Consider the following 13,291-nt stretch of genomic DNA (forward strand, 5'->3'; position numbering starts at 1 on the left):
AATCGTAGGTAATTCAACCAAAATGAAGCAGTATGGCTATGGCAGCCCCCAACACTCATTGCTACTACAGACAGAGCTCCTGGTCTCCCATAACACAACCAGCCCTTTGGACAGGGAGCAGGAAGAGGAAGACAAGGGGGAAAGATGTTGTTTTCTGGTTTTTTTGTTTTTTAAAGATTTATTTATTTATTTGAGAGGCACAGTTAGAGAGAAATAGAAAGTTCTTCCATCCACTGGCTCATGCTCCAGATGGCCACTAAGATGGTCAGGAGCAGCTTCCAGGTCTCCCTCTCAGGTGCAGGGGCCCAAGCACCTGGGCCATCTGCCACTGCTTTCCAAGACCATTAGCAAAGAGCTGGATTGGCAGAGGAGAGCCAGGTCATGAACCGGTGACACCCATATGGGATGCAGGTGCTGCAGGCAGAGGCTTAGCCTATTATACCACAGTGCTGGCCCCAAGACACTGTCTCTAAATTTAAAACGTGGGCACAGCTGTTTGGACCAGGCTGCAATGCCAGCATCCCAGCTGCTCCACTACCGATCCAGCTCACTGCTAGTGCACCTAGGAAAGCAGCAGCAGATGGCACAAGTACTTGGGTCCCTGCACCCATGGAGCCCAGATTGAATTCCCTGGTTCCTGGCTTTGGCCTGGCCCAACCCTGGTTGTTGTGGGCATTTGATGAGTGAAATAGCAGATGGCAAATCTCTGTCTCTCTGCTTCTCTCTCTCTCTGTTGTTCTGCCTTTCAAATAAATGAATGCATCATTTAAAAAAAAAAAAGATAAGTTATTAAATCTTTACTATTTGAAAATCAAAATATTCGTTTCTGGGGCTGACACTGTGGCAGGTTAAGTTGCTGCTGCTTGTAAGCTGGTGTTCCACATTGGAACATTGATTTGAGTCCTGGCTGCTCTGCTTCCAATCCAGCTTCCTAGAAAACGCAGCAGCAGATGGTCCAAGCAGTTCGGCCCCTGACACCCATGTGAGAGACCCAGATTGAGCTCTGGGATCCTAGCTTTGGCCTGACCCAGACCTGATTGCCATGGCCACTTGGGGAGTAAATCAGCAGATGGAAGACTTCTTTCCCTCTCCTTCTCTGTGTCACTCTACCTTTCAAATAAATCAATCTCTAAAAAATAATTTCCTTTAAAATATTCTCTAATTTAAAAAAAATCAGTCATCATTTGGTCCTGATTAGTCAGGCCTCAGGCCTGTGCCAACTTAAGTATGAAAAACTACTGTTTATTGAGATCCTATGCCAAACAGTTATATGTGCACGTGTGCAATGTTTTCTACATATATTATCTCATTATAGCAATAATAATTTCATTATATATATTATCATTATTCCAAAACAAGATGTAGGGGCCGGCGCTGTGGCATAGCAGGTAAAACTGCCCCCTGTAGTGCTGGCATCCCATATGGGCACCAGTTCAAGTCTAGGCTGCTCTATTTCCAATCCAGCTCTCTGCTGTGGCCTGGAAAAGCAGTGGAAGATGGCCCAAGTCTTTGGCCCCTGCATCTGTATGGGAGACCTGGAGGAAACTCCTGGTTCCTGGCTTCAGACCAGCTCAGCTCCAACCATTGCATCCAACTGGGGAGTGAACCAATGGATAAAAGACCTCTCTCTCTCTCTCTCTGCCTCTCTCTGTATAACTCTGATTTTCAAGTAAATAAATAAATCTTTTTTAAAAAAGAAAAACCAAGATGTGGGGCCAGCATTGTGGCATGGCAGGTAAAGCCACCACCTGTGATGCCAGCATCCCACATAGGCATCAGTCTAAGACCCAGCTGCTCCACTTCTGATCCAGCTCCCTATTAATGCTCCTGGGAAAGTAACAGAAGATGGCCCAAGTGCTTCGGTCCCTGTACCCACATGGGAGAACGGGAAGAAGCTCCTGGCTCCTGGATTAGGCCTGGCACATCCCTGGCTATTGTGGCCAGTTGGGGAATGAACCAGCAGATGAAAGATCGCTCTCGTTCTCTCTCTCTCTGTCTCTCCCTCTCTCTCTGTAACTCTGCCTTTCAAATTTAAATAAATAAATAAATAAATAAATAAAATCTTAAAAGCAAAACAAAAAACCTGAGATGCTGAGAGGCTAGTTATCTTGCCCTGGTTCACACAAGCCAGAGCTGTGATTCCTCTGACTCCAAGTCATGGGCATCCCTCACTCCATTCCATCCATGGCCTCTTCCGCCTCTGTAACTTTACATACTCAATGCTTAGTATTATATTTTCACTTGACAATGGCTCCAGGGAAAAATACATGGAAGACCCACAGAAAGATCTTAGTGAAATAATCAAGAAGGCAAGACAATAGAAGCACAGAATAAGGAGAACCTTGCCCAGTGAGCAAAGACCTTTGAAGACTAAAGTCCTTGCATGCACTGGTCACTAAAGTTCAATGTCAACCCTGTAGTCAGTAGTCAGAAAAGTACAGAGGGAACAAACAGTAGAGTTCAATGTTTCCCTGTGGCCACCCTTGCCATAACTCACAGAAGCCTCTTCTAATCACTTTCTATTTTTATTTTTATTTGACAGGTAGAGTACAGACAGTGAGAGAGAGAGAGAGAAAGGTCTTTCTTCCATTGGTTCACTCCCCAAATGGCCACCACAGCCAGCGCTGCGCCGATCAGAAGCCAGGAGCCAGGTGCTTCTTCCTGGTCTCCCATGCGGGTGCAGGGGTCCAAGCACTTGGGCCATCCTCCACCGCCCTCCCAGGCCACAGTAGAGAGCTGGACTGGAAGAGGAGCAGCCGGGACTAGAACTGGTGCCCATATGGGATGCCGGCTCCACAGGTGGAGGAATAACCCAATGCACCATGGCGCCGGCCCCTCTAACCACTTTCTTTTTTTTTTATTATTATTTTTTTTTTTTATTTTATTTTTTTGACAGGCAGAGTGGACAGTAGAGAGAGACAGAGAGAAAGGTCTTCCTTTTTGCCGTTGGTTCACCCTCCAATGGCCGCCATGGTAGACGCGCTGCGGCCGGCACGCCGCGCTGTTCTGATGGCAGGAGCCAGGTGCTTCTCCTGGTCTCCCATGGGGTGCAGGGCCCAAGCACTTGGGCCATCCTCCACTGCACTCCCTGGCCACAGCAGAGAGCTGGCCTGGAAGAGGGGCAACCGGGACAGGATCGGTGCCCCGACCGGGACTAGAACCCGGTGTGCCGGCGCCGCAAGGCGGAGGATTAGCCTAATGAGCCGCGGCGCCGGCCTCTAACCACTTTCTAATCACGGTTCACTATCAGCAACATCTTTGGAAATGATACTTACAAAGTTCAAAATTAGCTGAGGTATTGCACAGCAGTTAGGACACTTATTGTAATGCTCATATCCCATACTGGAGTACCTGGGTCTGAGTCATGACTCTGTTCCCAATTCCAGCCTCCTGCTGGACGATGGCTCAACTGTTTTTGAGTCCCTGCCACCCAAGCGGGAGACCTGGACTGAGTTCCTGGTTTCTTGCTTCAGTGTGGCCCAGCCCCAGCCATAGTTGCAGGCACTTGTGGAGTGACTTGACAGAATCTCTCTGTTTCTTTTTTTCCATTCAAATAAATAAATAAAGATTGATTAAAAAAAATAAACAGGGGGTAGACATAGTGGCACAATGGGTTAAGCCACTGCTTAGGATGCTCACATCCCATACTGGAGTGCTGGTTTCAGTCCTGCCTACTCTACCTCTGATCCATCTTCCTGCTAATGCATCCTGGGAGGCAATGATGGGTCAAGTAATTGGGTCCCTGTTACCCATGTGGGAGACCCACATGAAGTCTCCTGGTATGTCTGATCCAGCCCTGGCTAAGGTAGGCATTTGAGGAGTCAATCATGGGATAGAAGATATTTCTCTCTCTCTCTCTCTCTCTCTCTCTCTCTCCACCTTTCAAGCAAATGAAAATAAATACTTTTTTTAAAAAAGATTTAGTTGAAATACAGAGTTACAGAGAGAGGGAGAATCAGAGAGAGAGAAATCTTCTCTCCGCTGGTTCCACCTGCTGGTTCACTCCCCAAATGGCAGTCAACGGTCAGGGCTGGGGCAGGTTGAAGTCAGGAGCCTGGAATTACATCCGGATCTTCCACATGTGTGCTCATATGTGATGTCAGTGTCATGGCTGGCAGCTTAACCTGCTTGGCCACAATGCTGGCCCCTAAATAAACTTTTTTTTAATAAGCATTTTTTTAAAGGGAAAAGGGAAAGGTAAATTGTATTCACTTGGTCTGAAGATGAGAAGACCTTACATAGTCCTGGCTCCCCAAAAACCCCATGTTACCCCTCTCAAGTTTTGTGGAGAAGTACAGTAGGCAAAAGAGAAGACTCCTTACCCAAGAGAGGAGCGCAGCCGCCCGGGGGGCTTGGAGTGTCATCTTGGTGATACCAGACAGTCACTCCAATGCACCTGGAACCCAAGAGAGGAAGAAGAGCAGTTAATCATACCAGATACCTATAATCAAGAAATCAAAGAGAGATGGTTCCATTCACCAGCTCTCAACATTTAAATAAATCACTCTTCACTTGGCACACAATCCACCGAGGCATCACGGGAATTTTTAGAGAGCTTAAGGTGCACGTGAAAATTGTAAATCTTCTGCCAGAGTTTACAGTACAGAATCTAGCATTTAATTCACTGTCCACTGCTCTCCATGCAACCTTTTGGTTCCATGGAAAATACAACATTCGAAGCTGTCTTTCTATCCAGCCTTTGGGACATGGTGCCCTTCAACATGGAACAAAAACAGTTTTTCACATAGACCTGAGTATGAATGTGATTCAACGTGACCATGGTCATGTGTGCGTGGACAAGAAACATAACTTCTTTTAGTCTCCATTTCTTCATCCACAAAATGGGATCCACATACACCATCCAGGTTACTGTGTTACTTAAGGCAAACAGCACAAAGCCTGGCAACTGGCAGGCATTCAGTAAATGCTGACTGCTGAGTGGTTGATTTCTGGCTCTTTCTGAAGGTACCCAAATTCTACCACACAACAATCAAGTCCTTGGAGAAACTTCTCCAAACTCTCTTCCACAGGAACGTCAAAGACAACATGTTCAAGGGGAAGAGTTGGGCATACCAAGGTATCATCTGGATGAGGTTAGGTACAATTCTAGAGGAGATTCCACCGGCATTTATGGAAAGAAGAGGCACTTGTCCTGATATTCTTACACCTCAATTTACTTTCCCATTGGGAATCTGTCATCTGCGTGACAACCTACTCAAGAGACCACAGACCTGATGACTAAATATTCCCCAACACCCACCATTCCCACAAGTCTCCAAGTGCACCTTCTGCCATAGATGCTCAGTTTGTCTTCACTACAGAGGGAGCAACAGGAGTAGTGAGAATCAAACACCCTGTAAATCTCCCCACATACGAGGAGTCTTGAAAAAGCTTATGAAAAATTAAAAATGTATATTTATGAAAAACCTACTAAAGGATTTCAAAATTTTCTGCACCAAAATAAATGAATTTTACTTCTACTTTCCACAGATTTTTTAAAAATTAAATTTATCCAGGCAAACATTATTTACTTTTTTTTTTTTTTTTTTTTTTGGACAGGCAGAGTGGATAGTGAGAGAGAGAGAGACAGAGAGAAAGGTCTTCCTTTTTGCCATTGGTTCACCCTCCAATGGCCGCTGCAGCCAGTGCATCTCGCTGATCCGAAGCCAGGAGCCAGGTGCTTCTCCTGGTCTCCCACGTGGGTGCAGGGCCCAAGGAGTTGGGCCATCCTCCACTGCCTTCCCGGGCCATAGCAGAGAGCTGGCCTGGAAGAGGGGCAACCGGGATAGAATCCGGTACCCCGACCGGGACTAGAACCCGGTGTGCTGGCGCCGCAAGGCGGAGGATTAGCCTGTTAAGCCACGGCGCCGACCATACATTTATTTTTATTTATTTAAAAGGCAGAACGACAAAGAGAGAGAGAGAGAGATCATTCATCTGCTGGTTCACTCCCCATATGCCCGCAACAGCCAAGGGCGGGCCAGGCTGAAGCCAAGAGGCCCACAGCTCCAACCTTCCTAACCTGTGCCACAACGCTCACCCCATTTCCACAAGCTTTTTCAAGTTCCCTCATAGCCTCTCCAAGGTGCAGGTTCTCTGGAATCAACATTTGCTAATCACCTTTTGTATGCAAGGTGTTGGGAGATAAACAAACACCATTCTTGCCCATAGAGAGCTCAAGAGAAAGTAACTCATCCCTTTCATCTCTTGGTCCTTCCTATCCAAGTATACTCTGCTCACCAACCAACCAAAAAGTATTTTCTCAGTTCCTATATTCATTCATCCTCTGCTGGAAGCTGCATGGAAAATGGAAGAGAATAACCTGGTCCCTGCCATTAAGAGTAAATTAAATAAACATGAAGCACTAATTAGAAGAAAACAAAACTAAATGTTAAATGTAACTAAATGCTAATTATAATTAAGCACTTCCTGACCCTGCAAAACTTGCCATGATTCCACCTGTCACACCAATGTCACAATCTTGGAAACAAGCCAACCCACCTGGGCTTTGGTAAAAGCAAGCAAAATAGTTAAGGGAGCTCTCAAGAGGGCAGAGAAGCTAAGGGGCCTATGTGTTTCTCTGACTTGGGTGATTTTCACCAAGTGTGGCTTATCTGTGGGCACCGACTGCTTAGCCCTAGGGGCCAGGCAACGGTGAAGGCACGTATGGCCTCAGCTACTGCACTGCAGTGGGCTCTGCTGGTGGCTGGCCAGCCTACAGCTCTGAGGGAAGGCTACACGGGCCAAATGCTCATGGGGCTTCTTACAGAAAAATGTCTCTGAGCTATTCAGTAATGAGGGAACCGAGGCTCAGATCACCTTCCCCTCATTCCCCTGCTCCTGCCTGCAGAACTAGTCTTCTTGACGAAGCCCCGCCCTTCTGTCAGAAATCGTACTTGCAACCTACATCTTGCCCTCTGAGATTCCACAGCTGTGCTGCTAACAATGACCTGAGGTTTAACCAACCTCTTTTCTCCATCTCTGAGGCAAAACACACAAGCTTTAATTCCTCCCAGGGGAACCTGTCTACAACGAGCTCCACTGCTCAAGAAAATGAGTGTCAAGGTCTGGTGCCTTCTTCTGTGCTCTCCAGCCCTAAAACAGGAGGAATCCGATCCTCAACACTAGGAACTTCTGAAGAACCCTGTCAGCTCAAAGCCCCACAAAGGAGCCAGGGCACCAGGATAAGAGGCGACAGACAGCCCAGCCATTCACTTTCCCCAGGGATATGAATGACTGAGGCCCAGGCCACAACTCATCCTCAGCTTTGGGACTGGACCTTTCAGTAGGCCTTGACTTGGAATCCGAGGGCTCACAGCCAGAGCACCATCCACCAACACCCGTACCCACCTCCTGCAGGCCCCACCCAGAATGCTGTGTGATGGTGATGGAAAAACAGACCCCTGCAATTGTAGCCCAGAACCACCGCGCAGAAGGATCTGCTAAGATCATCCCAACTTGATCAGGCACGCCCACAACCCCCAACACCAAGGAAACAAAGCTCCAGAGTGTAGGCCAGGCCCTCTGAGGGCAGCTTCAGAGCTCCCACCTACCTGGTTCTTGGAAAAAGAAACGCCCCAGAACCCAAACAGAGGCTTTACAGGGTTGACAAGGCACCCTATTGGTTCCCTGGTCTGCAGAAGGAACCAATACTCAGAAGCAGCTGCTTATAAACTTGAGGCTTTGCATCCTCTTGACATTTCCCAAGCTGACATAATGTAGTCCCCAACATCAGGACTGACCCCCACACTTACAGTAACCTCTCTGTGTTTCTAGGAAAGACATAGCAGGACAAGGAAAGCAACTTTCATGAGACACACAGCCACCTGGCCTGCACTCTCTCCGGATCTTAAAGAGTTAAAGCCTAGCCATGGTTTCCTACCAGGGCTGAAACTAATGCAAACCACCTGCTCAGAAGCAAGGAGGAGGACCAGAGGGTCAGGTTGCTGAGCTCTGGGGTCTGTCCTGAAAAAGCTTCCTTTGCAGTAGACCAAAGGACAGGCCAAAGGCCAGAGGGTCTGAGTTGCAGCCTGCCAGCTCCCTTGAGATTGCCTCCCAGCCACTTTACTGCCCGCTTGAACACCAGCCCTACTACAAGATAATACCAAAATGCCCTTTGCTCCCAGAGAGCTGCTAAACGGCACTGATCTCTTAGCTTGTGGGCCCTCACCTCCACCATACGCTCATTCTCTTAGTGCTAACTCCTCCTCACTGGAGTTCAGGGCCCAAAGCCCACACAAGTTCCCACCTCAAAGGGTCCTTCCCAGAACCCCACTCCGCTTTGCTCCCCATGGTTCCAAAGACTCACAGCTCACAAAAGAAATGGCTGCCCCATCTGTGTGCCCATGCTCAATAGCAAAATTCACAACTTACCCTGAGGGCCTGTCTGCCTGCAGCCCTAAGGATTCCACGTTCTGCACCCCTTCCCAAAAGACACTCCCCTCCACAGATCGAACACCCTGACCTTGGGGCTCCTCCTTCTCCATTCTGGGATAGGCTGGGAGGCACAGGTAAGCATCCAGCCCTCACTAGCAGGTTACCCAGGAGGACTCCCACATTGGCCAGCATATCTTACCACAGGCCAGTTTGCCATAAAAAACAGAATAGGAAATACTTCGATGGTACATCCCTTGGCTAGGAGAAGGTAAAAGGCCAGAGGACCAACAGCTCCAAGAGAAGCTAGAGGGGGAAAAAAAAAAACACCACAGTCTTTTCCACTGCTGTGGAGTCCTGAGTAAACCGGTCCAAGTTCAAAGAGTTTTTCTGCACTCCTGAGGTCTGGGGCAAAGTAGATTGCTGGATGTACTCCCTGTCCCTTTAAAGGGACTAGCTTTGGGCTTAGGCCTTCTCCCCAGCCCACCGCTTATTGGAAACCTAGAGTTTGGTCCATAGCCCAGAAGCCCTAAAGACGAACGTGAGAGGGGCGGCGGGGGAAATCAAGATTCCCTGGCTACTTAAAAGTGACTCGCTGGTACCCTCCCCTTCCCCTGTGCTCTGTAGGGTCCAGATCAGAAGGATGTAGGCAAAAGGGCTGCAATTACGAAGCAGACGCGGAACCTGCCGCAGCACACTGCGAGCGCGCCCCCGGGGCCCACTCCAGCAGTTCTTCAGCACCTGCCCCCCCGCCACTATGTGCGCACACTCTGATCCCTAAGGCTGACAGAATGAACCTGTTTTCACTGGCCCCCCTCGCGTACACACCCCGGGCCTCACGCGGGAACGGAGAAGGCCTCTCCTGAGCTGTCTCTCCAGCTCAAGTGCAGGCGCGCCCGCTCTTCCCCTTTGAACAAAAACACGCTGACATCCAGCGGGGGAGAGCAAGGCTGCGCTGCAGGCGCCGGCTCCCGGATGTCGGTGTCTGAGTGTGTTTACTTGCTTTCCCCTTCTCTCCCTCCCCTTCAAGGATGGCGCAGGAAAGGGAGGCGAGGGGGGGAGAATCCACCCCACCCCCTCGTCCATGTTGGAACAAAAAACCCAGAGAAACAGTGAGGGAGAGAAAGTCTCAGTGCAGGGGGCCTTACCAGATTCCTAAAGCCAAACGTATCTACAGGTTTTAATCCGCCATTAGCATTTAAATCTTGAAAGGAGAGGAGGAGGGGGGGCAGTGGAAAGTAACCCCACACACAAAAGAAAAGTTGTTGGTTTTCTTCTCAGTCAGCCTGGCAGGAGCGATCTTCCTGGCTGACAGCCAGCAGTGCGTCACCGCCAGGAGTCTGCTTTCTTTAAAGGCACAGCGAGCTTCCGCAGGCGGCGAGCGGCGAGCGCGCGAGGCCGGGGCCCGGGCCCGGGCGGGTGGGGGAGGGGCCGCCCCAGAGGAGGGGCCGTGGCGGCAGCGGCTGAGCTGGGTCCACAAACAAGGGAGCGGGGCGCCCGGGGGAAGCGGGGGGAGGGGGCACGCGCGGGCAGGCCAAACGACTGAACTGCAGCGGCGGCAGCGAGGGCCAAGCCACACTGGGGCATACACACACAAAACGTCTCCCAGCGGCCCGCCTGACAAACCTGAGGTCCCCGGACACTCCCCCTTGGCTCTCTGTTCCACCCGAGGCTTAAGGCGGCAGTGACAGCCAGTCCGGCTCCCTGGCCAGCAACGGAAGGGTAGGCCACGGCTGCCCTGCAGATTAGATCAGCCCCTGCATGAAGGCGAGCAGGGCAGGGAGGAAGACCCGGGAACAGAGGCTCTGAAGAGCAAGCAAGAACGCAGGCCCTTCTCACGGGGGCAGCTTCCTGCTGCTCCAGGTCGGACCGTGTCTAAGCATACACAGGCCGTTCTCTCGCGGCACACAAAGCGCCTCACCTCCTTCCGTGGGCACCGCCTGCTCCGGGACAGGGACGCCCCCCAAGCCCATTCCCCGAGGGTATCTCTCCAGCCCGTACCTTCCGCGTGGCAAGGCCAGGATGCCGCGCTGTGCCCGCTCCTCCCCCTCGGCCACCCAAACAAGAAGCCCAGGCAGATTCTGGCCCCGGAGTGCAGGCCTGCGCTGTCCTGTTCGGGTGGCTGCGTGCTATTGTCGACTGTGGAATGGCCGCCAAAATCCCAGCTGTGCTGCCAGAACCTAATCCCCTGTTCCGCTGAGCTTTGTGGGGAGGGGCTGAGGGGCCAAGGCACGGGATTTGAGTGCGGCAGGCACTGGCTGGAGCCCTTAACAGACACGGCACTGGGACCCATGGGCAGAGTCTACAGTCTGTCTCTCCTACACGGCGGCACAGAAAAGATGTCTGACTGAGCAGACAAAACCGCAGCGTTTCCACCCACTCAACAGAGACCCTCAGCCTGCTGGAGAAACCCATTAGCTAGGTAACAGGAACCCAGTCCTCTTACACCACATCTTTTGAGTATCTACTATGCACAAGGCACTGCTGTAACAGGGCATTGCAGAGAATAAACAAAAATGAATCAAACCTAGCATTTCCGCTGAGGTAGTCTAAGATAAGAAATATAATTTGAAAGTTATGTTTCAAGACTGTAAGTGCTAACTCCAAAAGATGCATGGAAACATTGTAACGAGTTGTTGAGTAGGTAAGGTTTTACAAAATGAAGTAATACTGTGATTTGGATCCTGAAACACACAGATAGAGCATGCCTCAATAGAAATGGAGGGGCTGGGGGAACAGAAAGCAGAGAGGACTGTGGAATAAGTTTGAAGGATGAGCTAAGGTCAGAGAGCTAGAGAATCCTGGGCTTCAAGCCAAATAAAGGTTTGGCAGTTTATTTAGTTGTTTTTTTTTTTTTTGTTTTGTTTTTTGACAGGCAGAGTGGATAGTGAGAGAGAGAGACAGAGAGAAAGGTCTTCCTTTTTGCCATTGGTTCACCCTCCAATGGCCGCTGCAGCCGGCTCATCGCGCTGATCCGAAGCCAGGAGCCAGGTACTTCTCCTGGTCTCCCATGTGGGTGCAGGGCCCAAGGAGTTGGGCCATCCTCCATTGCCTTCCCGGGCCATAGCAGAGGGCTGGCCCGGAAGAGGAGCAACCTGGACAGAATCCAGCGCCCCGACCGGGACTAGAACCCGGTGTGCCGGCGCTGCAAGGCGGAGGATTAGCCTGTTAAGCCGCGGCACCGGCCAGTTGTTTGTTTTTAACACAGAGCTGTGGTGGGAGAACTGTGCTCCAAGTTTCTTCTGATGTATAAAATAAAGACTGGCAGCAAGGAGCTGAGGCAGGAGGTTGCCACAATAGGAAGAACACAGCAAGGAGGGCAGGTCAGAGAATGGAAAGAATGTGACAGACTACTCAGTACTGCACAGGAGGATGTGTGAGGGCTGACATCAGAATTAACCTGAAGGGATGAGGAGGGGTCACAGCAAGAGAGAGAAAACAGGTCTAACAGCAGCTGGTGCTGAGAGGGCCTAATGTGTACTGGCTAGTTAACCCCAATGAAGCAGGTACTCTGACCACCCAACTCTAGAGCTGAGGAAACAGCCACAGAGTGAGTGAATGGCAGAACACTCCATCACTTGATGCTAATTATGGAACACCGGCAAGTAACCTCTGAGCCTTAGTATTCCTATTTGTAAAACAGAGACAAAGACAACTCCTTTGGGGCAGGTGTTTGGCACAGTGGTTACACACCTTGCATCCATAGCAGAGTGCCTAGCTGAGTCCATTTTCCTGCTAATGGACACCCTGGGAGGCAGCAGATAATGTCTCAGTACCTGGGTCTCTTCCACCTACATGGGAACCCCAAAGTGAATTCTGGGTTTCTGGCCTTGGCCAGGCCCATGCCTGGCTATTGTGGACATCTGGGGAGTGAACCAACAGATGAAGTTTTATCTTCCTGCATTTCAAATAAAATGAAAATAAACAAATTTACATATTTTAAAAGACACTTCCATTATAAGATGATGATTAATTCAGTAACATCTATAAGGTACCCAACACAGTGCCTAGCATATAAGCACAAGATGGGTGCTTCACAGAGATGGGCTCCTATTTGGCATTGTGGCTCCCTGTCAGCAAGGTTTCCAAGCAAAAGAATTTGGCTCATCTTTTGGTGGGAAGCTAGGGAAGGTGCTCCTCCTAGAGGAGGCTGGATCCTCCGGATGCCTGCCTTCTTCCTACCAGAATGCCTATCCAGATTTCACATTAGGATCAAGCTCAATCCCAAATCTCCTCAAATATTAAGCATGGAGCAGTGGTTATCTTGGGCAAGGAGTTAGGTTGTGAGGGAGATTCACTTGAGGACTTTCTACACTGGATGTTTATGTTTGGTCATTTTTACTACAAATTTTATTTATTTACTTTCATTTTATTTGAAAAGCAGTAAAAGAGAAATCTCCTATCCATTGGTTCAGTCTTCAAATGCCTAAAACAGTCAGGACTGGACCAAGCTAAAGCTGGAAGTGTAGAACTTAATCTGTCTTCTACATGGGTGGCAGGAACCCACCCTTTCCCAGGGTTTGCATTAGCAAGAAGCTGGATCAGAAATGGAGCTGGGACTCAAACCTAGGCACTTCAACGTGGAATGCAGGCTCCCCAAATGGCATCTTAACCACTGCATGAAATGCCTGTTCTGAATTAATTTTTAAAAAAGATTTATTCATTTGAAAGTCAGAGTTACACAGAGAGGAGAGACAGAGAGGTCTTCCATTTGCCGGTTCACTCCCCAGATGGCTGCCACAGCCAGAGCTGCACCGATCCGAAGCCAGGAGCTTCTTTCAGGACTCCCACGTGGGTGCAGGGGCCCAAGGACTTGGGCCATCTTCTATTGTTTTCTCAGGCCACAGCAGAGAGCTGGATTGGAAGAGGAGCAGCCGGGACTAGAACGGGCACCCATATGGGATGCCGGCACTTCAGG

At 49.8% G+C, this 13,291-nt stretch overlaps 1 protein-coding gene across 6 annotated transcripts in view; it reads right to left on the reverse strand.

Annotated features, from left to right (window-relative positions):
- Positions 1-13,291, reverse strand: part of NUMA1 (nuclear mitotic apparatus protein 1) — an 86,012-nt gene that overhangs the window by 33,397 nt on the left and 39,324 nt on the right. For 5 of the 6 annotated variants that reach the window (XM_062196642.1, XM_062196641.1, XM_062196643.1 and 2 more), the window contains exon 2: positions 4,323-4,396. In XM_062196642.1, the coding sequence (XP_062052626.1) occupies positions 4,323-4,364 (42 nt within the window). In that variant the 5' untranslated portion in view covers positions 4,365-4,396. Of the gene's footprint in view, positions 1-4,322; positions 4,397-9,521; positions 9,694-13,291 lie in introns of those variants that run through there. The other variant, XM_062196640.1, reaches the window with a different exon arrangement.

The sequence above is a fragment of the Lepus europaeus genome, chromosome 7 (assembly GCF_033115175.1).
Source record: "Lepus europaeus isolate LE1 chromosome 7, mLepTim1.pri, whole genome shotgun sequence".
NCBI classification, from domain to species: Eukaryota; Metazoa; Chordata; class Mammalia; order Lagomorpha; family Leporidae; genus Lepus; species Lepus europaeus.